Here is a 25,988-nt window from a genome sequence, read left to right as displayed (position 1 = left end):
GATGGGAATATGAAGGTAAGCATCCTTGAGGTCCAAGGTTGCCAGGAAATCCCCAAGAACACAGGAGAATAGATTCCTGGCCCCTGCTCCTGAAGAGGAACCTCTTCTAGGGCCCCCTTTTGGAGATATTCTAGGATTTAAGCCTCCAAAACTACTTGTTTGTTGTAAGGTAACAGTCTGGTCCTGACAAACTTGTCTGGGGGAATGCTGTCTAACTCTACCTTGTACCCTTCTGAAATTATCCGAAGGACCAAAGGGTCCTGAATATGAGCTTCCCAGGAAGACAGGAAATGCTGAAGGTGACCGCCCACAGGAATGTAAGGGGAAGGGAGTTGAGACAGAACAGAAGCACTGGCAACAATTCAAGAGCCTAGGGGAGGCCCGTAGTCAGTGCGCTGAGGACTTTCCGCCCTTGGAACCCTTGGAGCGTCTGGCGCCCCTTTGTCTTTGTGACCCCCAATCTCTTTGGGTTTGGTTTTGGGAGCCAGACCTGGCTCCGAACCTCTTCCCTCGACCACGAAAGGACTGCTGAGGAAGAGATTGCCCCTTCCTGTCAGACAGGCCTTCCATAATACGGTCGAGTTCGGTCCCAAACAGAATGCCAGGCTCATAGGTCATAGCAGATAGAGTGTGCTTAGAGGATGTGTCAGACCTCCAAGGCTTAAGTCACAGAGGGCGACGGCCCACAACAGAGAGAGCCATAGATTTGGCAGCAAGCTTTAGTTGCTGGGGAGCAGCATCACAAAGGAAATCAATTGCTAGACTAGCGGTCTTACAGGAGGCAAGGATGTCGTCTCTTGAGACCCCCTGGTCCAAGTCAGATTGAATTTGAGAAAAACGGTTTCTCAAAAATCTAGCTCAGTAGAAGAAATGGCTACCGAAGCAGCAGATGTGGCAGTAGAGTAAGCGTGCCTGAGGGCGCTGTCGGCCTTGTGGTCCATTGGATCCTGGAGACTCGAACCATCAGATGGTACCAGGGTCCGTTTGGATAGTTTAGAGATGGCCAAGTCCATCTTAGGAATAGGTCCCCAGGAAGACATCTGGTCCTCCTGAATGGGAAACATACTTTTAAACCGTTTGGTTAAAACGGGAACTTTCTCTGGTTTCTTCCACTCTGTCTTCATCAAAGACAGGAGGGAATCGTCTGCTTTAAAGGCCCTAGGCCCCTTAGAGGCAGAAGTAGAGGCTTCACCCCCGTCAACATCATGGTCCCCCGACTTGATGGACCTAAGTAGCCGCTGGGTCTTTTCAGGAAAGAACATATATTGAAATGTATCCTCTTCATCAGACGATGAAGACTGGGAGTCTTCCCGAGCAGCTTCCCCCGACACTTCCATGGACCTAGGTGGAGACGATGGTCTGGCACGCTTAGAGGACAGAAGCTGTTTCAATTCTTCAATAGAGGCCCCCATGGAAGACATGTTGGATGAGACAAAGTCTTTCACCCAGACGACCATATCCTGCATGGTCAGCTCTTGCTGAGCTTGATTTCTAGCATGACAGGACGGGCAACGGGAATATTGATAGTCATCCTCCAGAAGCCCCAGGCAGTCATGGCACTGGAGATGTTTCCTCTTAGAGGAAGTTTTCCTAGAGGAAACATCCCTAGACCCGTCCGCAGAAGACATGCTCTGAAAAGAAGAGCAAGAATGGTTGACAGAGGGGGAAAGAAACGGAAAAATATTTTTAAAAAAAATTTCCCTGAAAAAAGGTTTTTACCGAACAATAGTATGGAAAAATAGCACACAAGCTGCTATAATATAAATAGCGAGGCTATAGCACTAAGGACTCAAGGTAAGTGACAACAAGAAACTTGCAGCACCGCTCCAGGTTTAAACAGTCTCCTGGGCGCCAAAACCCTTAGACTCCGCCCCCAAGAGGGAGGTACAGGAGCTAAACTATAGTTTGCAACAATAATGGGAAAAAGAATTCCCATAAGTATCCTGGGCTAGCCAGGAGATAGGAAAACCGCTGAACCGCCCCCGGCAAGCATACAGCGCTGGCAGCGCAGGAAAACAGAGCCGGGGATGCGGCCATAGAGGAGAGCGGCGGAATGCGCCGCAAGTGCCGGGCACAGAGGAGGACACCGGCGCAAGAGAGAAAAGGTATGCACATAACCCCCACTAGATAAAAAAAAAAAAAAGAGCAGGGGAAGGGTCCTACAGGACCCAACACCGATCCTAACTGTCCAGGAGGACAGAAAAAAAACACAACTGGGGCTGGGTTTCTCCTCCTTATATGGAGGGAGGGGGAGGGTCTAAAAAACGTAATTACTTGGTATGTGTCATTAAAATTCCACCGGTCCTAACCAGTTCCACGGGGGCGAAATACCCTATATGTGCCACTGGTTAGGACGTAAGGGAACACTCAGTATCTGTGGTCTCTGTATGGCTTTTTGGACACCCCATCCTTCTGTCCTTATGGATCCGCCTTGCTCTGTGTTCTGCTGATAAGGTTTCCATAGAAACAATCAGTTGCTCAGTCAGCAGCATCACCGCCGCCATCTTTCCGTGGCCTCACGGAATGGTCTCCAATAAAATGGCGGTCACCGCAGCTTTTGACATCATCTCTGTGATCGCTTTCCGCCCCCCCCAAATCTATCCACATTGGGTCCTATTACACGTGTAAATCCCATCTCATCCCGAATTACAACAACACGGCCCAAAACGTCAGAAGCCGCCGAGGACGCCGGGGAACGCAGTACCAGCGGCAGACAGGAAGTGAGGGTAACTTCCGGCGCGTGTTTTGCCGGGTCTGCGCATGCGCACTGCACTCCTTGCTCAGCCTTTCTGCGCCTTCACCAGCAGGGCCTGTCGCGTGTGTGCGGCTCCCAGAGGTGAGGGCGGGAGGAGAGGGCCCCGGGAGCCGAGAAACTGGGGGCCCCGGTCCGGACAGCTCCCGTAATGGGTGTGGGGGCCCCGCGGGAGGAGCCGTGTGAGGGCCAGGCCGGCAGCAGCCGCAGGGAGGCGCCTATGAGCAATATGGTGGCAGGAGGGGAACAGCTGGGGATCACTGGATGGGGGTTGTAGTTCTGAGGGGCCAAAGGTTGGGATGATGAACACTTGGGCATGCTGGGAGTTGTAGTTTTGCAACAGCTGGAGGCGCCCTGGCTGTTAAACACAGATACAGGTTGGTAGGACACCAGGGCATGCTGGGAGTTGTAGTTTAGCAACAGCTGGAGGCCCCCTGGTTGGTAAACACAGATACAGACTGGTAGGACACTGGGGTATGATGGAAGTTGTAGTTTAGAAACAGCTGGAGGCCCCCTGGTTGAAAAACACTGACATACAGATTAGTAGTACACCATGGTGTGCTGGGAGTTGTAGTTTAGTAACAGCTCGAGCAGTGGTCTCCAACCTGCGGGCCTCCAGATGTTGCAAAACTACAACTCCCAGCATGCCCGGACAGCCAACGGCTGTCCGGGCATGCTGGTTGTTGTAGTTTTGCAACATCTGGAGGTCTGCAGGTTGGAGACCACTGAGCTAGAGGCATGTTGGTTAGGAAATACTGACATACGGGTTGGTGGTAGACCGTGGTATGATGGGAGTTGTAGTTTAGCCACTGCTGGGGGGGGGGGTCACAGATTGGAGACCACTGAGGTGCAGGTTGGGGGAAAAAAGGGTTAGATGTGGGTATAAGTCATGTGACCTCTAGTAATGGCCGCCTCCTCTCTTCTCTCCCCAGTATCCAGTGACGCGCTCCATCAGTCGCCACCATGTCTCGTTTTTTCGCCACCGGCTCAGACAGTGAGTCGGAGGAGTCGCTGTCCGGAGATGAGATCCTGCCCAAACCAGTGGGCGGCACCTACGGCAAACAGTGAGTCCCGTCTCCTCGTCCCGAAGGGTCACCTGGTGTCAGGGGTCACGGACATTCTGAACATTTCTTCTTTTGTTCCTTAGGCAGATTATCTTGAGCGAGGATGAGGAGGACACTAAGCGCGTGGTGCGCAGCGCCAAAGACAAAAGGTGGGTGGTGATGAGACTCTACATGGACCCCCGGTATTGTCCTGCGTTGTCCCGTGTTGTGCTGTTAACCGTTTTTTGCATTCGCCCCCGGTGCAGGTTCGAGGAGCTGACCAACATCATCAAGACCATCCGCAACGCCATGAAGATCCGCGACATGACCAAGTGCCTGGAGGAGTTCGAGCAGCTGGGGAAGGCGTACATCAAGGCCAAGAACATAGTGGACAAGGAAGGTGTCCCCCGATTCTACATCCGCCTGCTGTCCGACCTGGAGGACTACGTCAACGAGGTGAGGGCGCTGCCAGGGCTGCTTAAAGGGGTTATCCAGGAAAAACCTTTTTTTTTATATATATCAACTGACTCCAGAAAGTTAAACAGATTTGTAAATTACTTCTATTAAAAAGTCTTAATCCTTTCAGTACTTATGAGCTGCTGAAGTTGAGTTGTTCTTTTCTGTCTAAGTGCTCTCTGATGACACCTGTCTCGGGAACTGTCCAGAGTAGAAGCAAATCCCCATTGCAAACCTCTTCTACTCTGTGCAGTTCCCGAGACAAGCAGAGATGTCAGTAGAGAGCACTGTTGTCAGACAGAAAACAACAACTCAACTTCAGCAGCTGATAATTATTAAAAGGATTAAGATTTTTGAATAGAAGTAATTTACAAATCTTTTTAACTTTTTGAAGCCAGTTGATATAATTTTTTTTTTTATCCTGGAATACCCCTTGAACCCCATAATGTCCCATGACCTACTATTAGGTCATAATCTCTATTTGTTGGCTGTCCGGGCTTGATGGGAGTTGTAGTTTTGCCAGAGCAGAAAGCACCAGGGTTGAGAAATACTGTTCCTTGCCAAGGGTGCCCAACCTGCAGCCCTCCAGATGTTGCAAAACTACAAATCCCAGCATGGCCAGACAGCCAAGATCTGTGGTATTTATCAGTACCTTTTTTGTTTTGATGGGACTTTTTGATCGCTTTTTATTCATTTTTTATTTTTTAATTTTTTTTAAATGGGGTATACAAAAAGACCAAAAAATACTAAATTCTGAACTTTGGTATTTTTTTTTTTTTTTTTGTGTACGCCATTGAGCATGTGGTTTAATGTTTTTAGTTTTATTGTTCGGACTCTTATGCAAACCGTGTTACCACGTTTTTTTTGTTGTTTTTTTTTTCTTACATGGGGGAAAAGGGGTGATTCAAACTTTTATTAGGGAAGGGGTTAATTTACATTAAGATTTTTATTATATATATATATATATATATATATATATATATATACACACACATTTTTTTGAAATTTTTTTTTTTTACACAATTTTTTAGTCCCCATAGACGACTATTACATGCAATCCTTAGATTTCATACCCTGATCAGTGTTATCGGTGCTCTGCTGCTCCAGCCTGATCGGACGGCGAGGTGGCAGGTAAGGGCGCTCCCTCCGTCCTCTCAGCTGATTGGGACATCACCATTTCACTGCGATGGTACCGATCAGCTCCGCTGAGCTGCCAGGAGTGTGTTTTATTTTTATTTTAGATGCAACAACTTTGATTGTGGCGTCTAAGGGGTTAATGCCAGGCAGCACCGCGATCGGTGATGTCCGATATTAGACATGGGTCCCGGCGGCTGAGATCAGTCGGTATCACCCCGCTATGATGAGCTCTCAGCTCCTAAGCGCTCGTCCTAGAAGGGGAGCGGGCGTAGGGCTTACATGTACACCCTGGGTAATTAAGGGGTTAAGTAAATTGGATTGCATATATCGATCAGTTTTATACTATTGCATAGCATTGATCAGTCATGTCGCGCTCTGCTAGCTTGGGACCAGAGGCCTTCAGAAAGCTTCCGCCTGTCATATTAACAGGCTGCCTGCAGGGGGCGCTCACTGGTCACTGCTGTTAATGAGATTACCGCCACTTATTAAAGGGGTACTCCGGTGAAAAACAATTATTTTTTTTTTTCATATCAACTGGCTCCAGAAAATTAAACTGATTTGTAAATTACTATTACTAAATTAGTATAAAAAAAAAAAATCTTAATCCATCCAGTACTTATCAGCTGCTAAAGTTGAGTTGTTCTTTTCTGTCTGACCACAGTGCTCTCTGCTGACACCTCTGTCCATGTCAGGAACTGTCCAGAGCAGGAGAAAATCCCTATAGCAAACCTCTCCTGCTCTGGACAGTTCCTGACATGGACAGAGGTGTCAGCATAGAGCACTGTGGTCAGACAGAAAATAACTCAACTTCAGCAGCTGATAAGTACTGGAAGGATTAAGACTTTTTTTTTTTTTTATTGTAATAGTAATTTACAAATCTGTTTAACTTTCTGGAACCAGTTGATATGAAATAAGTTTTTCCCCGGAGTACCCCTTTAAGCATTCAGTAGTCTTTTTTTGTATGTTTTTCTGACCCGTAACGTTTTCGTCGCCACCATTGGTTGCATTATTGCGCAGGTGATTCTATATCGCCTACGTCGCTGTGATACTCGCCCCACTTCATACGTTTTTATTTTTTCAGCTTTGGGACGATAAGGAAGGCCGGAAGAAGATGAACAAAAACAACGGCAAAGCCCTGAGCACGCTGCGCCAGAAACTGCGCAAGTACAACCGAGACTTCGAGGCGCCCATTGCTGCCTACAAGCAGGTGAGATGACGGAGCAGAAAGCCAACATGTCCGCCGCTCCACCGAGGCTGAAGCCTCAAGAAACAAACATGGCCGCCGCTCCACCGAGGCTGAAGCTTCATCCCTGTCTTATATTGTATATTCCCAGAATCCCGAGGAGTCGGCGGATGAAGACCAAGACAAGGACGAGGATGAAGACGACTCTGACGGTGAGTAACGGCGTGCTGGCGGCCATCTTTGTTGCCTTGCACGGTCTGACTGTCACTTCCACCTCTTCAGACTCTGAGTCCAGCGATGACGAGAAGGAAGAGGGCATCAGCGCCAGCAAGTTCCTGAAGAAGGTCGAGGCCGCCCCGCCCGATGCCCGCAAGTTCCAGAAGAAAGCCGAGGTGAGGAGGATTCTGGGTAGCTGCCTTTGCTGTTAGTAAATCTCTACATCCGCTTGCTGTCAGTGAATGAGAACATTAGTTGTCACACGGGGACTGAAAACCAGTTGTGACCCGATCCTTCTCACTAGAGATGAGCGAATTTACAGTAAATTCGATTTGTCACGAACTTCTCGGCTCGGCAGTTGATGACTTATCCTGCATAAATTAGTTCAGCTTTCCGGTGCTCCGGTGGGCTGGAAAAGGTGAATACATTCCTAGGAAAGAGTCTCCTAGGACTGTATCCACCTTTTTCAGCCCATCGGAGCACCTGAAAGCTGAACTAATTTATGCAGGATAAGTCATCAACTGCCGAGCCGAGAAGTTCGTGACAAATCGAATTTACTGTAAATTCGCTCATCTCTACTTCTCACAGCTGAAGGTTTGTTACAACTGTTTCCAGTCTAGACCTTCCAAAGGGACATCAGACTATGATAGAGTGTAGCAGAGTCTGCTCTAATATTGCAAAACTACAACTCCCAGCATGCCTGGACAGCCAACGGCTGTCTGGGCATTGTGGGAGTTGTCGTTTTGCAACAGCTTGAGACACCCCGGTTGGGAAACACTAGGCTTAGTAGATAGTATCCACATGGTAGGTTTAGATACACTGCTCAAGAGACCATATCCCACAGGATAAGCTTAGATACATAGGTCAGCACACAGTATGACGCAAGAGGTTTTGATACAGATCAGGAAGCAGTATCACATATGAGGGGCTTAGATACATAGGTCAGCACACAGTATCATGCAAGAGGCTTAGATACACAGTTCAGGAGGCAGTATCACATGAGAGGCATAGATACACAGCTCAAAAGGCCATATCCCATAGGAAAGGCTTAGATACATAGGTCAGCACACAGTATGATGCAAGAGGTTTAGATACACAGTTCAGGAGTCAGTATCACATGATATGCTTAGATACACAACTTAGCTTAACCCCTTAAGGACCAAGGACGTACCGGTACGTCCTTGGTCCTGCTCTTCTGATATAACGCGGGGTAACCCCGCGTCATATCATGGCGGGCCCGGCGTCATAGTGAAGCCGGGACCCGCCTCTAATAGTGCGCAGCGCCGATCGCGGCGCCGCGCGCTATTAACCCTTTAGCCGCGCGCTCAAAGCTGAGCCGCGCGGCTAAAAGTGAAAGTGAAAGTTCCCGGCTAGCTCAGTCGGGCTGTTCGGGATAGCCGCGGCTAATCGCGGCATCCCGAACAGCTGACAGGACAGCCTCCTCGCCGTCCGATCGCCGAATGACTGCTCAGTGCCTGAGATCCAGGCATGAGCAGTCATGCGGCAGAATCGTTGATCACTGGTTTCTTATGAGAAACCAGTGATCAACATAGAAGATCAGTGTGTGCAGTGTTATAGGTCCCTATGGGACCTATAACACTGCAAAAAAAAAGTGAATAAAGGTCATTTAACTCCTCCCCTATTAAAAGTTTGAATCACCCCCCTTTTCCAATAAAAAAAAAAACACAGTGTAAATAAAAATAAACATATGTGGTATCACCGCGTGCGGAAATGTCCGAATTATAAAAATATATCATTAATTAAACCGCTCGGTCAATGGCGTGCGCGCAAAAAAATTCCAAAGTCCAAAATAGTGCATTTTTGGTCACTTTTTGATCAATAAGTCCTATCAATGCAAAAATGGTACCGTTAAAAACTTCAGATCACGGCGCAAAAAATGAGCCCTCATACCGCCCCATACACGGAAAAATAAAAAAGTTATAGGGGTCAGAATATGACAATTTTAAACGTATTAATTTTCCTGCATGTAGTTGTGATTTTTTCCAGAAGTCCGACAAAATCAAACCTATATAAGTAGGGTATCATTTTAATCGTATGGACCTACAGAATACATATCAGGTGTCATTTTTACCGAAAAATGTACTACGTAGAAACGGAAGCCCCCAAAAGTTACAAAACAGCGTTTTTTTTTTCAATTTTGTCGCACAATGATTTTTTTTCCCGCTTCACCATAGATTTTTGGGCAAAATGACTGACGTCATTACAAAGTAGAATTGGTGTCGCAAAAAATAAGCCATCATATGGATTTTTAGGTGTAAATTTGAAAGAGTTATGATTTTTTAAAGGCAAGGAGCAAAAAACGAAAATGCAAAAACGGAAAAACCTCCGGTCCTTAAGGGGTTAAGGCACACTGGGATCTGTAGTTTTGCAACAGCTGGAAATCTATAAGCTTCTGAACCCTGCCTTAAGTCTGTCAAGACATGCTGGGAGTTGTAGTTATACAACAGATGTAGAGTCACGGGTAGGAGACCACAGCTGAGGCGGTCAGATCCGGCACCTGGTATAATGTCGGCTTCATTCTGTATTCTGCACCAGGACGCTGAGGATGATGAAGAATCCTCCGATGACGAAATCTGGGAATCAGACTCCGAGGACTCAGACTCCGAATCTGAAGACGATGAAGGCAAATACACAACCCTGGCCGCCAGGTTCCTTAAGAAGTGAGTAGAAGGGGACAGAGCAGGGTCACTGCCATCCATAGACTGGGGAGGGGGTGTGAGCAATGGCCCATGACAGTCCCTGGGCCCTTGGTGTTATTGGGGGGGGGGGGGGCCTCTTGTCATGTGACTGATCAGACACTTTGCTGCGTTGCAGAACCGGACTTTCAGGAGAACAGCAGGCAACCGAGAAGAAGAAGGAGGAGAAGGCCAAGAAGAAGCAGCATCGCAAAGACAAGACTAAAGCCGACGAAGCGATGGAAGGCGAACAGGATGAGAACGAGGCCGGAGGAGAATGGGAGAAGGTCAAAGGGGGCGCTCCAATGGTTAAGGTGAGAGCCGGAGGCGTTTATAATGTACCCGTCACTTTAAAGGGGTACTCTGGTGGAAAACTTGATTTAAGAAAAAATAAACTGGTGCCAGAGAGTTACATATTTCTAAATTACTTCTATTAAAAAATCTTAATCCTTCCAGTACTTATTAGCAGCTGTATGCTACAGAGGAAATTCTTTTCTCTTTGGATATCTGTGGGGTCTGTGTTCTCATTCCTTTCACTTCCTACAGGAGAAGCCCAAGATGTTCGCTAAAGGCACAGAGATCACCCCGCCTATAGTGGTGAAGAAACTGAACGAGATCCTGCAGGCCAGAGGAAAGAAGGGCACAGACAGGTAAAGGGACGGGGGCACAGACAGGTAAAGGGACGGGGGCACAGACAGGTAAAGGGACGGGGGCACAGACAGGTAAAGGGACGGGGGCACAGACAGGTAAAGGGACGGGGGCGATGGCGGGGGCACAGACAGGTAAAGGGACGGGGGCGATGGCGGGGGCACAGACAGGTAAAGGGACGGGGGCGATGGCGGGGGCACAGACAGGTAAAGGGTCGGGGGCACAGACGGGTCGGGGGCACAGACAGGTAAAGGGACGGGGTGACAGACATGTAAAGGGACGGGGGTGATGGCGGGGTGCATGAACAGGTATGTGGGCTGCATTATGATGGTGGGACATGGATAGACAAGTGGGACGGGGGCAGCTTGGTACGGCAGGGAAGCTGACTGGGGGTGATGGCGGGGGCATGGATGTTAAGCCGGCTGGGGTAGTGGTTGGGGGGCACGAACAGGTATGTGGGCTGGAAGGTGGTGGGGGGTAATGGATAGGTTCGAGGGATGGCAGTGATGGCGTGGGCATGGATGGGTAAGTGGGATGGGCATAATTGCGGGTACATGAATAGGTTGGCAGGGGACGGCACGGACATGTTGATGGGCTGGATGGTTATGGTGAGGGCATGGATAGGGGAGCTGGCTGGGGAGACAGATAAGCGGTATAGTGGGGGAAGGTGATTTGGGTGGCAGGGTCTTGGTTCCCCAGGGAGTCTCACCCATGTTGTCCCCTCATTGTCCCCCCCCCCCCTCTCTCGCTCTCCCTCCTCTCACCCCTGTTGTCCCCCCCCTCTCACCCATGTTGTCCCCTCATTGTCCCTCTCCCTCCTCTCACCCCCATTGTCCCCCTCCTCACAGGGCGGCACAGATCGAGCTCCTCCATTTGCTGGCCGGGATCTCCGAGGAGCACAACTTGGGGCAGGGAATCTCCGTCAAGATCAAGTTCAACATTGTGGCCTCTCTGTACGACTACAACCCCAATCTGGCTGCGTATATGAAGGTGACGTACCCCATCTGATGTGTTTGATTACCCACCGGAAATGTGATCATGTGACCTTTTAACCCCTTCTCCTCCTCTCTGCAGGCCGACATGTGGAAGAAATGCCTGGAGTGCGTCAACGAACTGCTGGACATCCTCTTCGCCAACCCCAACATGTTCATCGGGGAGAACATCGCCGAGGACTCCGAGAACCTCATCGTGTCCGACCAGGTGAATCCCCGTACAGCTGCGGGGACCCTCTCTAGCTTCTGTAGAACTACAGCTTCCAGCATGCTCTGACAGGTTCACTGTTAGCTGTCAGGACTTGCTGGGAGCGGTAGTGTCGCAGCAGCTGCAGACCAGACCGTATGACATACAAGGTGTCTGAGACTTTCTTAAAGGGGTACTCCGGTGGAAAACTTTATTTAATTCAACTGGTGCCAGAAAGTTAAACAGATTTGTAAAATACTTCTATTAGAAAATCTTAATCCTTCCAGTACTTATTAGCTGCTGAATACTACAGAGAAAATTATTTTCTTTTTGGAACACATTGCTCTCTGCTGACATCTCTGTCCATTTTAAAAACTGTCCAGAGTAGGAGAAAATCCCCATAGAAAACATATGCTGCTCTGGACAGTTCCTAAAATGGGCAGAGATGTCAGCAGAGAGCACTGTGTTCCAAAAAGAAAATAATTTTCTCTGTAGTATTCAGCAGCAAATAAGTACTGGAAGGATTAAGATTTTTTTAATAGAAGTCATTTACAAATCTGTTTAACTTTCTGGCACCAGTTGATTTAAACAAAGTTTTCCACCGGAGTACCCCTTTAAATATGGTGTTTTGCTGTCGGTTTATCATGTTGTCTGTGCCCTGCAGCCTCTCCGTGTACGCGGCTGTATCCTCACCCTGATCGAGAGGATGGACGAAGAGTTCACCAAGATCATGCAGAACACAGACCCGCACTCACAAGGTACGAGGAGCCGCAGCAGGGGGCGGGGGGTGGCTACTCTCTTGCTGGATCTTATTAACTACAACTCCCAGCATGCCCTGATGGCCTCCAGCTGTGGTCCTCCACCTGGGATCTTCACTTGATGCTAAACTACAACATGCCCTGGCAACCAAAAAAACATGATGGGCTTTATAGCTTTCCAACAGCTGGAGAGCCACTGGTGGAGGACCACAGGCTGTCAAGGAATGCTGGGAGTTGTAGTTCTGTTACAACTGGTGGGAGGTCACTGCAGATAATGAAAAATTCTGCACCCGTTTTCTCGTCATTTTCAAGATCTCTACATAGTGAGGGGCAAGCTTCAAAGTAGTGTTTTCCCAACCAGGGTGCCTCCAGCTGTTGCAAAACTACAACTCCCAGCATGTTGGACTATATAGTAGTATATAGTATAGGTCAGTGTTTCCCAACTAGGGTGCCTCCAGCTGTTGCAAAACTACAACCCCCAGCATGTTGGACTATATAGTAGTATATAGAATAGGTCAGTGTTTCCCAACCAGGGGTGCCTCCAGCTGTTGCAAAATTACAACCCCCAGCATGTTGGACTATATAGTAGTATATAGTATAGGTCAGTGTTTCCCAACTAGGGTGCCTCCAGCTGTTGCAAAACTACAACCCCCAGCATGCCCGGACAGCCAAAGGCTGTCCGGGCATGCTGGGAGTTGTAGTTCTGCAACAGCTGGAGGCACCCTAGTTGGGAAACACTGCTTCACAGACTGAAACCCAATCTGACCAAATGTGTTGCACAGCTGAGGGTTTGTTACAATGTATTAGCTCAGGCAGTTTTAATTTATTCAATATGTTGGATTGTCTAGACTGGAAACAAGTGTAGCAAACCTTCTGCTGCGAGAAGGACTCGATTTAGGACAGGTTGTCAGCCTCTGTGTTAAAAAAAAAAAAAAAAAAAAAAAAAAGTCTCGTTCACTGACAGCAAGCGGAATTGAAAGTCAGTGGGAACTGAGACATAGCCTGCCCTTTTATATTGCACAACTGAGGGTTTGTTACAATGTATATGCTCGATTTTTTTATTTTTATTTTTTTTTTGCCTCTCCTGCGCTGACATTTTGTCACAATGTGTCAGTCTGTCGTCCTGTTGGAATGTCTAGACTGGATACAATTGTAACAAAAAATCAGCCGTGAGAAGGTTTAGAAGAGATGGGGTTTTTTTAGTCTCTGTGTAAAAAAAAAAAAAAAAAAAAAAAAAAAAAATTTAAAATGTTTCTCATTCACTGACAGCAAGCGGATGAGGAACTGAGTGGCCCTTTTTTATTTTTCTACATCCAGAGATTGAAACCCAGCCTGACCTCATGTATTACACTGCTGAGGGTTTGTTACAATCTATAGGCTTTGCCTCATGCTGGGAGTTGTACTTTTGCAACAGCTGGAGGCACCAGGGTTGGGAAACACTGCTTTATGCCAAGGGTGGCCAACCTGCAGCCCTTAAAGGGGTACTCCGGTGGAAAACATTATTATTATTATTATTATTATTATTATTATTATTATTATTATTATTATTATTATTATTATTATTATTTTTTTTTTTAAATGAACTGGGACCAGAAAGTTTAACAGATTTGTAAATTACTTCAATTAAAAAATCTTAATCCTTCCAGTAGTTCTTAGCAGCTGTATACTACAGAGGAAATTCTTTTTTTTTTTAATTTGCTTTGTCTGACCACAGTGCTCTCTGCTGACACCTCTGTCCGTCTCAGGAACTGTCCAGAGCAGGAGAGGTTTGCTATGGGGATTGTCTCCTGCTCTGGACAGTTCCTGACACGGACAGAGGTGTCAGCAGAGAGCACTGTGGTCAAACAGAAAAGAAATCCAAAAAGAAAATAATTTCCTCTGTAGTATATAGCTGCTAATAAGTATTGGAAGGATTAAGATTTTTTTTAATAGAAGTAAATTACAAATCTGTTTAACTTTCTGGCACCAGTTGACTTAAAAAGACCTAAAAAAGAAACTACAACACCCAGCATGCCTGGACAGCCATTGGCTGTCTGGGCATGCTGGGAGTTGTAGTTTAACAGCAGAAGGCTACCTGGTTGGGAAACACTGTTCTATGCCAATGGGTGGCCAACTTGCAGTCCTCCAGCTGCTGCAAAACTACAACTCCCAGCATGCCCGGACAGCCTTCGGCTGTCCGGGCATGCTGGGAGTTGTAGTTTTGTAACAGATGGAGGTGCATTGGTTGGAAAAAAACATTGTCCTGATCTATTAGAAAGTATGGAGTTGGGGCTGTAGTGAAGTTTGTCGCCTGGTTGCAGAATACGTGGACAATCTGAAGGACGAGGCGAAGGTGTGCGCGGTGATCGAGCGGGTGCAGAAGTATCTGCAAGAGAAGGGCAGCACGGAGGAGATCTGCCGCGTCTACCTCCGCAGGATCATGCACACCTACTACAAGTTCGACTACAAAGCTCATCAGCGGCAGCTCAGCACCGGTCAGGAGTCTAAGGTGAGGGGTTTGGGATGGGCAAGGGTGTTGAGCCCTCACTGTCATGGCCGCCATACTTAACCCCTTAAAGGGGCACTCCACCACTAGACATCTTATCCCCTATCCAAATCATAGGGGATAAGATGTCTGATCGTGGGGGTCCTGCCGCTGGGGACCCCCACGATCTCCCTGCTGCACCCAGCTTTCGTTTAGAGCGTCGGGCGCAGCGTCGGCTGCCACACCCCCTCCCATAATTTTGCATTGAGGGGGCGTGACCGTGACATCACAAGCCTCCGCATCGCCAGTTATCCAGCACGGAGCGTAGTTCGCTCTCTGCACCGGATGTCTGGGGTGCCGCAGCAGAGATCAGACATCTTATCCCCTTAAAGGGGTACTCCGGCGCTAAGACATCTTATCCCCTATCCAAAGCATAAGGGATAAGATGCCTGATCGCAGGGGATGCCTGATCTTGCATGCCGCACCCCGTTACAATCAGTCCCCATAGCATGTTCGCTCCGGGTCTATTTACTGGCGATCACGGGGGCCAGAGCGTTGTCACGTCATGCTCCGCCCCCTCAATGTAAGCCTTCATATATAACATTCTGATAAAACAAAATTTCTGATGTGACCAGAAATCATTATTTTTTTTTTTGGTATATTTTTTAACCTTTTTTTTTTTTTTTATGCTGTTTACCGTGCGGGATTATAAACATCTTGACCCCTATCCATACCCAGCTGCTCCCGGTTGCTTTCAGCAGCTGGGGGGGGGGGGGGGCGCCGCTCTGGTGCCAGCTATTTTAACTGTTTAGATGCCGCTGTCAAAAATGGCAGTGGCATTTAAAGGGTAAGTTCGCTACATTATTGGTGGGTCAGTGGGACGGATCAGCTCTCTGCGATTGCGCGGAGCTAATCCATATTAATGGTTGCCCTAGGCCTTCTGCTGTGCCAGATCTTAGTACAGACTTCAGCAGATCAGAGGAATCCAATGCATTGAACTGGATAAGCAGTCAAATGATTGCTTATAGATGTCCCTTATGGGGATAAAGTCGAAAAAGTTCTTAAATATAAAAAAAATAAATTGATTCCTCCATAGCAAAGAAAAAACTTTAATTGCCCCCTCATACGTTTTTTTTATTTATTTATTTTTTATTTATTTATTCTTTAGGAAAAAGTAAAAAAAATCACCATGTGTAGAACGATTATTAAAGGAGTAATGCAGTGAATAATCATTTAAAGGATAGGTAGGGGATAAGTTATAGATCACGGGGGGTCCGATGAGATCTCCTGAACGGGGCCCCGACAGTCTGCGGGAAGTGGCTGTTCCGACCCCCACAGGAAGCCGCTGGCTGACACGCCCCCCCCCCCCCCCCCCCATGAATCTCTATGGGATACATGGAGGGGGCGTGTCGGCCGGCGCTCCATGCGGGGGACGGCACGCCCCCTTCCAGCAGACTTATGGGGCCCCCTTTAGTCCAATTTAAGCCAAATTAGTCCTGATAAATGAGTTCCATAAAATTTTATAAAGCAGGTGATCAAAAAGGGCGATTTAAATAATTTTCTTCCTCCCCCAGTCTCTATTTTATTTATTTTTATATAAAAGGCTTCAGACACAATAAAAACGATACATTGCGTACTGACCTGATATAACAGTAAACGCCATAAAATCTAATCGTTCCTCCCTCTATAATTTGTGATGATCCTTCTGACGTTCTGTCTTTTCTGTTGCAGTCAGAACAGGACCAGGCAGAGAACGAGGCGGAGGACAGCGCCGTCCTCATGGACAGACTCTGCAAGTACATCTACGCCAAGGACAGGACGGACCGTATCCGCACCTGCGCCATCCTGTGCCACATATACCATCACGCCCTGCACAACCGCTGGTTCCAGGCCCGAGATCTCATGCTTATGTCTCACCTTCAGGACAACATCCAGCACGCCGACCCCCCTGTGCAGGTGAGAAGATGGGGGCACTACGGCTGTAATAACATACCTGCTAATGCCGCCATATAACCCGCTCTCCCTGTTGTTGCCTCCCAGATCCTGTATAACCGCACCATGGTCCAGCTGGGCATCTGCGCCTTCCGCCAGGGGATGATCCGTGACGCCCACAACGCTCTCCTAGACATCCAGTCCAGCGGTCGGGCCAAGGAGCTGCTGGGTCAGGGTCTGCTCATGAGGACCATGCAGGAGAGGAACCAGGAGCAGGAGAAGATCGAGAAGCGCCGGCAGATCCCGTTCCACATGCACATCAACCTGGAGCTGCTGGAGTGCGTCTACCTGGTGTCCGCCATGCTGCTGGAGATCCCATACATGGCGGCGCACGAGTTCGACGCCCGCAGGAGGATGATCAGCAAGCAGTTTCACCACCAGCTGCGCGTGGGCGAGCGACAACCTCTTCTGGGTGAGATCGGGTGGGGACCACGTGTATAGCGGAGTTTTCCAACCAGGGTTTCTCCAGCTGTTGCTAAACTACAACTCCCAGCTTGCCCGTATGCTAGTTGTATTTTTGCAACAGCTGGAGGCACCTGGGTTGGGAAACACTGTTGTATGGCAAGGGTGCCCAACCTGTTGCGAAACTACAACTCCCAGCATGCTCAGACATCCGAAGGCTGAGAATTGTAGTTTTGCAACAGCTGGAGGCACCCTAGTTGGGACACACTGTTCTGTGGCAAGGGTGGCAAACCTCCAGCCCTCCAGCGGTTGCAAAACTACAACTCCCAGAATGCCCGGACAGCCAACAGCTGTCTAGGCTTGCTGGCAGTGATAGTTTTGAAAGAGCAGAGTGCACACTGGTTGGGAAACGCCTTTCTATGACAAGAGTGGCCAACCTGCGGTCCTCCAACTATTGCAAAACTACAACTCCCAGAATGGCCGGACAGCACCCCGGTTGGGAAACACAGTTCTATGGCAAGGGTGCCCAACCTTCAGCCCTCCAACTGTTGCAAAACTACAACTCCCAGCATTTCCGGACAGCCGTTGGCTTTCCAGACATGCTGGGAGTTGTAGTTTTGCACATCTGGACGCACCCTGGTTAGGAAACACTGTTTTATGACAAGGGTGGCCAACCTGCGGTCCTCCAGCTGTTGTAAAACTACAACTCCCAGAATGCCTGGAAAGCACAGTTCAATGGCAAAGGTGCCCAACCTTCATCCCTCCAGCTGTTGCAAAACTACAATTCCCAGCATGCTGGGAGTTGTAGTTTTGCACAGCTGGAGGCACCCTGGTTGGGAAACCTAGTGAGGACATGTCTAGTCTGACCCTTCTGTCCTCTGCTCCGCAGGCCCCCCAGAGAGTATGAGGGAACACGTGGTGGCCGCCTCCAAGGCCATGAAGATGGGAGACTGGAAAACCTGCCGCAACTTTATAATCAACGAGAAGATGAACGGCAAAGTGTGGGACCTGTTCCCGGAGGCGGATCGTGTGCGCAGCCTGCTGGTCAGGTGAGGACGGAGCGCGCCGTGGGAGGAGCCTCTCTCGATAGACGCGTTTATACCGCGATTTCATCATCACTTCTCATCTTCTCTTGCAGAAAGATACAGGAAGAATCTCTGAGGACGTATCTGTTCACATACAGCAGCGTCTACGACTCCATAAGGTGAGACCCCAGAGCACATTGGGGGCCCCCCCCACCCCCCTCAGATGCCGTGACCAATACTGACCACAAAAAAGCCGTGCCTCGCGGAGATCTGATGAACCAAGATGGCAGATGAGGTCCCCTCGCCTACCTCCTGTCACTATCATGGTGTCGCCAGAGAAGATCGCCGATAATACTGATCAGTGCTATCTGTTTACATAGCACTGATCAGTATCTGCAATCTAATGATCACTATAGATAGTCCCCTATAGGGACATAAAAAAAAAATTAAAATTAAAATAAATGGCTAAAAAAGTGAATAAGCCCCTTTCCCAATAAAAATTTCAATTGCCCTTTTTTCCTCATCTTCCCCACAAAAAAGTGTTTAACCTCTTAAGGTCGCAGGGCGTACATGTACACCCTAAGCCCAGTCCCTGTATATGACCCTGTGACTCCGCGTCATAGCAGGTCTTTCCCGGCGGCTATTAAAAGCCTGGACCCTGAGCTTAAAGCGTGTGGCACTGATCGTTGTGCCGCGCGCTATTAACCCTGTAGATGTGGCGTTCAAAGTTGATCGCCATATCTAAAATGAAAGTAAAAGCTTCCCGGCAGTTAAGTCGGGCTGGTTGGGACCATCGCGGTGAAATCGCGATGTTTCGATCAGCTAGAATGCGAGCGGAGGTCCCCTCACCTGCCTCCTTCGCGTCCGATCGGCAATTGATTGCTCCAAGCCTGAAATCCAGACTCGAGCAATCGACCGCCGATAACGCTGATCTTTGCCGCATCAATTCACGGCAATGATCTGTGTATGAGATCGGTATGTGCAATGTAAGAGCCACTAGAGGGGGCTATAACACTGCAAAAAAAGTGAATAAAGATCATTTAACCCCTTTCCTAATAAAAGAATCACCCCCCTTTTCCCATAAAAAAAAAAACTGTAAATAAAAATAAACATGTTGTATCGCCGCGTGCAGAAATGTTTGAATTATAAAAATATATCGTTAATTAAACCGCACGGTCAATTGCGTAAAAAATTCCAATGTCCAAAATAGTGTATTATAGTGTATTATAAAGTGTATAAATAGTGCATTTTTGGTAACTTTTTATATCATGAAAAAATGAATAAAAAGCGATTAAAGTCCGATCAGTACAAAAATGGTACCGCTAAAAACTTCAGCTCTCATACCGCCCCGTACGCGGAAAAATAAAAGTTATAGGGGTCAGAAGATGAGAATTTTAACCGTATACATTTTCCTGCATGTAGTTATGATTTTTTCCAGAAGTGCGACAAAATCAAACCTATATAATTAGGGGATCATTTTAATCGTATGGACCTACAGAATAAAGATATGGTGTAATTTTCGTAGAAACGGAAGCCCCCAAAAGTTACTAAATGGCATTTTTTTTTCTTCAATTCTGTCGCACAATTAATTTTTTTTTCTGCGTCGCTGTGGATATTTTTGTAAAATGACTGTCACTGCAAAGTAGAATTGGTGGCGCAAAAAAATAAGCCATAATATGGAATTTTAGGTGCAAAATTGAAAACATTAGGATTTTTAGAAGGTGATGAGGAAAAAATTAAAATGCAAAAACAGAAAAACCCTGCGTCCTTAACCCCTTTTGTTTATGTATTTTTGTTTTTTGCTCCTTCCCTTTAAAAAATCATAACTCTTTCAATTTTGCACCTAAAAATCCATATTATGGCTTATTTTTTGCGCCACCAATTCTACTTTGTAATGACGTCAGTCATTTTGGCAAAAAATCTATGGTGAAACGGAAAAAAAAATCATTGTGAGACAAAATTGAAGAAAAAAACTCCATATTGTAAATTTTGGGGGCTTCCGTTTCTACGTAGTACATTTTTCGGTAAAAATAACACCTTATCATTATTCTGTAGGTCCATACGGTTAAAATGATCCCCTACTTATATAGGTTTGATTTTGTCGCACTTCTGGAAAAAATCATAACTACATGCACGAAAATTTATACGTTTAAAATTGTCATCTTCTGACCCCTATAATTTTTTTATTTTTCCGTGTATGGGGCGGTATGAGCGCTCATTTTTTGCACCGTGATCTGAAGTTTTTAGCGATTTTTGCATTGATAGGACTTACTGATCGCGCTTTATTCATTTTTTCATGATATAAAAAGTGACCAAAAATGCACTATTTTGGACTTTGGAATTTTTTTGCGCGTACGCCATTGACCGTGCGGTTTAATGATATATTTTTATAATTCAGACATTTCCGTACGCGGAGATACCATATATTTTTATTTACTGCCGGGGGCTCCCTTCTTTGTCGCTCCCCATCCTAATGTTTGGGGTCTGCTTTGTGTCTCCCCCTCAGGATGGGCATACTGGGAGACATGTTCCAGCTGGAGATCCCCACCGTACACAGCATCATCAGCAAGATGATCATCAACGAGGAGCTCATGGTGAGTGCTGTCCGCCCACCGCTCTGCATCCCCTGCCTCTTCAGTGTCTGCACAAGAGCTCTGGTGAAATGCATTATGGGAAGAGATGTCTTTACCAGGGTTTCCCAACTGGTGTGCGTCCAGCTGTTGCAAAACTACAACTCACCAGCATGCCCGGACAGCCGAAGGCTGTCCGGGCGGGAGTTGTAGTTTTGTAACAGCTGGAGGGCTGCTGGTTGGACACCCTTGCCATAGAACAGTGTTTTCCCAACCAGGGTGCCTCCTGCTGTTGCAAAACTACAATTCCCATCATGACTGGACAGCCAACTGCTCTCTGGGCATGCTGGGAGTTGTAGTTTTGCAACAGCTGCAGGCACTCTGTTTGGAAAACACTGCTGTAAACTCTTATCAGATATAGGTTTATGTCTACCAGCTTGCTGACGGTTTCCCATGACCCCCCTATGGTGACAGTTTGCCATGACCCCCCCCCCCCCCCCTATGGTGACAGTTTGCCATGACCCCCCCTATGGTGACGGTTTGCCATGACCCCCCCCTATGGTGACGGTTTGCCATGACCCCCCCCCCCCCCCTATGGTGACGGTTTGCCATGACCCCCCCCCTATGGTGACGGTTTGCCATGACCCCCCCCCCCCCTATGGTGACGGTTTGCCATGACCCCCCCCCCCCCCTATGGTGACGGTTTGCCATGACCCCCCCCCCCCTATGGTGACGGTTTGCCATGACCCCCCCCCCCCCCTATGGTGACGGTTTGCCATGACCCCCCCCCCCCCCCCTATGGTGACGGTTTGCCATGACCCCCCCCCCCTATGGGGACGGTTTCCCATGACCCCCCCCCCCCCCCCTATGAGGACGGTTTCCCATGACCCCTACCCCCCCCCCCCCTATGGTGACGGTTTCCCATGACCCCCCCCCCTATGGGGACGGTTTCCCATGACCCCTCCCGACCCCCCCCCTATGGGGACGGTTTCCCATGACCCCCCTATGGTGACTGTTTCCCATGAGCCCCTTTTGGTGGTGGTTTCCCATGAGCCCCTTTTGGTGGTGGTGGTTTCCCATGAGCCCCTTTGGTGATGGTTTCCCATGACCCCCTTATTAACAATGTCTCCTCTCCCCCGCAGGCTTCCTTAGACCAGCCGACACAGACAGTGGTGATGCACGGGACGGAGCCCAGTTCGCTCCAGAACACTGCTCTGCAGCTGGCTGAGAAGCTGGGCAACCTCGTGGAGAACAACGAGCGCATATTTGACCACAAGCAGGGCAGTTATGGTGGATACTTCAATCGCGGTGAGGACAGCTGTATGTGTTTCAGGCTCCCGCTCATCATCTCTTACCATCATCTACGTCAACTCTTCCGTCTTTCACTCTCATCACTCTTGTAGCGTAAGGTTGGGGGGCGCTCTCTCCTCCCGCTGCGGCGCTGTTACCTCCGGCAGGTCTGAGCATGCTGAGGGGTGGTAGTAGCAGTCGTGCAGCAGTTGGAGAGGCGCAGCGGTGACTGGTGTATAAGGGATTCTCTGCATGTAACATCTCATCTTCTACATCTTCTCCTCATCATCCTGAGAGCCGTCCACTGCTGGTGATGTGGGGGAAGCATTGAGGCGGTGCACACCTGACTTCCTGTTTGTTTTACGTGATCCATTGTGGAGCCGCTCGCACCCTGTCATGTGATGTGTAAATTGTCATTTTAGGGGGAGCTTTAATAAGGGTGACAAATCTCCTACCCCCGCCCACTGTATTGTATGTGTAATGCACTTTTCCCAACACTAGGGGTCCCTGTAGCGAGCTTTTCTTCCAAAAGAATCTGTAGGGCACCCCACCTATATAAGAGGGCAACAAAGTGTCAGGAGTTGAAGGGTCAAGTGGGTTGGGCTTTGCAGCTCTATAGGGGAAGGTGAAGAACTAAAGGAGGTTTCCATCAATCACTGATTGGTGCTGACACTTGGCACCCTGACTGCTCAGCTCTTCGGCGCCCCCCCCCCCCCACTATACAGTGAATGGGGCAGAAGACCCTGTGCTGCACATTGTATACTGGTGATGTTAGGTAACTGCAGCTCGGCAATCAAAAAGTCCCAGAATACCCCTATTTAAGGTTGAAACAGCCAATACTTCCCATTCACATGCACACTTGGCTTGACTGAATGTGCATGTGCTATAAAGGGTGTGATGGAAATTAACCATTGCCAGACTCTTCTGTCCCCTCCTGACCCTGCTTCATACTCTTTACCCCCCCCCCCCCCCTCAGGCTCCCCCCTCTGTCCATTAGACTCTGCGCTCTTTTCTATAGTCGGCTCTGTCTCTGCTTTTCAGAATCCTCCCTCCCTTCACTCCAGACTCCTTCCCCTCTGCCTCCCTTCACTCCAGACGCCTCCCTCCTGACTCACCCCCCCTCTGCCTCCCCTCCCACCAGACTCCTCCCCCTCTGCCTCCTTTCCCTCCAGACTCTTCCCTCTCTGCCTCCTTTCCCTCCAGACTCTTCCCTCTCTGCCTCCTTTCCCTCCAGACTCTTCCCTTTCTGCCTCCTTTCCCTCCAGACTCCTTCCTCTCGGCCTCCCCTCCCTCCAGACTCTTCCCTCTTGGCCTCCCCTCCCTCCAGACTCTTCCCTCTCTGCCTCCCCTCCCTCCAGACTCCTTCCTCTCGGCCTCCCCTCCCTCCAGACTCTTCCCTCTTGGCCTCCCCTCCCTCCAGACTCTTCCCTCTCTGCCTCCCCTCCCTCCAGACTCCTTCCTCTCTGCCTCTCCTCCCTCCAGACTCCTTCCTCTCTGCCTCCCCTCCCTCCAGACTCCTTCCTCTCTGCCTCCCCTCCCTCCAGACTCTTCCCTCTCTGCCTCCCCTCCCTCCTGACTCTTCCCTCTCTGCCTCCCCTCCCTCCAGACTCTTCCCTCTCTGCCTCCTTTCCCTCCAGACTCTTCCCTCTCTGCCTCCTTTCCCTCCAGACTCTTCCCTCTCTGCCTCCCCTCGCTCCAGACTCCTTCCTCTCGGCCTCCCCTCCCTCCAGACTCTTCCCTCTCTGCCTCCCCTCCCTCCAGACTCCTCCCTCTCTGCCTCTCCTCCTTACTTTTTTAAGGGAAGGTGTTAGGTGTAGTTAGGGAACATAGCTTAAGTTTAAAAAAGTTTATTTAGTGATAGGTACGCTTTAAAGATAGCTCCTCCCCTCCCTCCAGACTCTCTCTCCTCCCCTTCCCCTCCCTCCAGACACTTCCCCCGTCCTCTTCAGACATTACTGGCAGCAGAATATCTTCCTATGAATTGAAGGATCAGTCAGTTGAAATCCAAGCTGCCTGATCCTTCTCTCCCCTGACCTCCTCTTCCGGGGGGGCGCCATACTCTGTACATAGTTGAGTTTCCTGTAATGTCTTTGGGGCGGAGACTTTGTATTGATGATACTGAGCGCTCGCTCCTCCATCTATTCTGACATTTACTTTTCTAATTATCCAGACCAAAAAGACTCTTACCAGAGGAAGGAGGGCGGCTACATGCGGCGCGGATACCGGCGAGACCAGCAGAACCAGAACAACTACTGATCGCATCCCGATCCCGGAGGCCACGCCCACTCCCTTTACTTTTATTTTTATTGTTATTTTCCCCATTGTCTCTCTTAATAAAGATATTGGAGTGAATGTGGCTCCCAGTGTGTTTATTGCCTTAAAGCTGCATTTCCCAACTGGTGTGCCTCCAGCTGTTGCAAAACTACAACTCCCAGTATGCCCGGACAGCCAATGGCTGTCCGGGCATGCTGGGAGTTGTAGTTTTGCAACAGCTGGAGGCTTGCTGGTTGGGAAACATTGGTTGCATTGCGCTGGTGCCCCCTAGAGCACAGGTGAGCACTAACGGGGTAGAATAAAAGTATTTGCCCCCCTTCACATGTGACCTCTGTACAGCGCGGCGGTCAGCGACTGATTGTGTGAGAAGAGTCTCAGCTGCCGCTCGGACAGATGAGAAGGTTCCCAGGGAATCATTAAACCTTGGTATTCCTCAGTATTTCACCCCGGTGCATGATGGGAGTTATCAACTTTCTTCTCACTGCTTCTTTAAAATTTATGCAAATTGTGTTCATTTTAAACCAGCGCTCTTAGAATGACACATAGGACAGAGCCCTCTAGTGGTGAAAGTGAAAAACTGCACTTCTATGTACCCCAGCATTCCCCAACCTACAGCTGTTACAATACTACAACTCCCATCATACCCCGGTTTGCAAGGGGGCGGGACATGCCTAAAACATTAAGCAATTTTTTTTTTTATATATATTTTTTTGTATTATAATGTATATAATACAATATATAATTTTTTCAGCTTTCACAGGATATTATGCATGCAGTCTCAAAGTTTTTTTTATTATTATTTATATTTTTTATTTTATCGTTATTTATTATATCTTTATTTTTCATACATAAAATATATATATATCAGATAAAATATATTCATATATATTATATTAATAAAATTATATTATATATTAATTGAATTATATTAATTATATTTAATTATATAATATATATATTATATAATTAAATATCATTTAATTAATATAATAGAAAAATAAAGATATAACAACGATAAAATAAAAATTGCCAGACAGCATGCATAATGCGCTGTAAAAGCTGAAAAAATTATATCGTATTACATAAATTATAATACTAAAATAAAAAATTATACACACCAATTATATATAATTAGTGTGTATAATTTTTTTTCTCCAGCTTTCACAGCGCATTATCCATGCTGTTTGGGAAAAAAAATATTTTTCCCGCAACCTCCCTCCAGAGCACATATTAAAACTTACTCAGATTTTGTTAAATTTGGCGCAGGTTACACATGACCTACGATCAAACAATATAAAGTGAAAATCACTTCATATAAGCAATGATACAGGGTCACGTGTATACAGGAATTATCCGTTTTCAACTTAAAACTGCTGCGTATTTGCACCTTTTGACGCCGGTATAATCTTCGCTAGTTGAGGCGAATGCCTAAGGTTGTCCGGCCATGCTGGGAGTTGTAGTTTTGCACCTTGCTGATTACCTGCTATGAGATTATTCACATGATTTTTGTGCATAGACTAAAGTACTTGAGAATTATTTCACCTCTGCTGCCCCCGATGGTGGGTGGTGGACATTGCACTGTCATCCCAGGACATTGGCGCACTTCAGTATGTAGTGTCCCCTGCCCCCATACCTGGCGCCTGGTCAAATGTTAAACCTGGACGCACAGCTCGGCAATGAGTTACCAAGTCCCTGCAGAGCATTGCACCTTTTTTTCCCCCCCTTCGTTAATACAGATGTGTATTAACCCCTTGCGCTGTTGCTGTCTATTGATTTTGATGGATGACTGAGGTCAGGCGTATGTACACAGGCAGCAGCTGACACCTTCCCTGTCTGATGTCCCGTCATTGGTCGCTGACCCCCCCCCCCCCCTTTTTACCTCTGCTCACTGCTCCGTCAGATG

At 48.0% G+C, this 25,988-nt stretch overlaps 1 protein-coding gene across 4 annotated transcripts; it reads left to right on the top strand.

Moving 5' to 3' along the window:
- Positions 1 to 2,606: 2,606 nt before the first annotated feature.
- On the top strand, positions 2,607 to 24,163 carry LOC130285153 (eukaryotic translation initiation factor 3 subunit C). 4 transcript variants are annotated; one of them, XM_056536420.1, is made up of 21 exons: positions 2,607 to 2,720; positions 3,685 to 3,816; positions 3,900 to 3,965; positions 4,062 to 4,251; positions 6,470 to 6,595; positions 6,723 to 6,783; positions 6,854 to 6,963; positions 9,344 to 9,468; positions 9,623 to 9,797; positions 10,030 to 10,133; positions 10,980 to 11,121; positions 11,206 to 11,331; positions 11,975 to 12,068; positions 14,369 to 14,556; positions 16,264 to 16,488; positions 16,573 to 16,936; positions 17,816 to 17,975; positions 18,065 to 18,130; positions 20,458 to 20,545; positions 21,664 to 21,841; positions 23,982 to 24,163. In XM_056536420.1, exons 2-21 carry the CDS (start codon positions 3,716 to 3,718, stop codon positions 24,065 to 24,067), a joined length of 2,775 nt encoding a protein of 924 aa, XP_056392395.1. In that variant the 5' UTR covers positions 2,607 to 2,720; positions 3,685 to 3,715; the 3' UTR covers positions 24,068 to 24,163. The 4 variants fall into 4 exon arrangements, with proteins under 4 accessions (XP_056392395.1, XP_056392394.1, XP_056392396.1 ...); XM_056536419.1 differs by having other exon boundaries at positions 2,705 to 2,726; XM_056536421.1 differs by having other exon boundaries at positions 2,715 to 2,836; positions 21,664 to 21,829.
- The last annotated feature ends 1,825 nt before the right edge of the window (positions 24,164 to 25,988 follow it).

The sequence above is a fragment of the Hyla sarda genome, chromosome 8 (genome assembly GCF_029499605.1).
Source record: "Hyla sarda isolate aHylSar1 chromosome 8, aHylSar1.hap1, whole genome shotgun sequence".
NCBI classification, from domain to species: domain Eukaryota; kingdom Metazoa; phylum Chordata; class Amphibia; order Anura; family Hylidae; genus Hyla; species Hyla sarda.
Note: the sequence above shows the minus strand (reverse complement) of the source record. Positions and strands in the feature narration are given on the sequence as shown.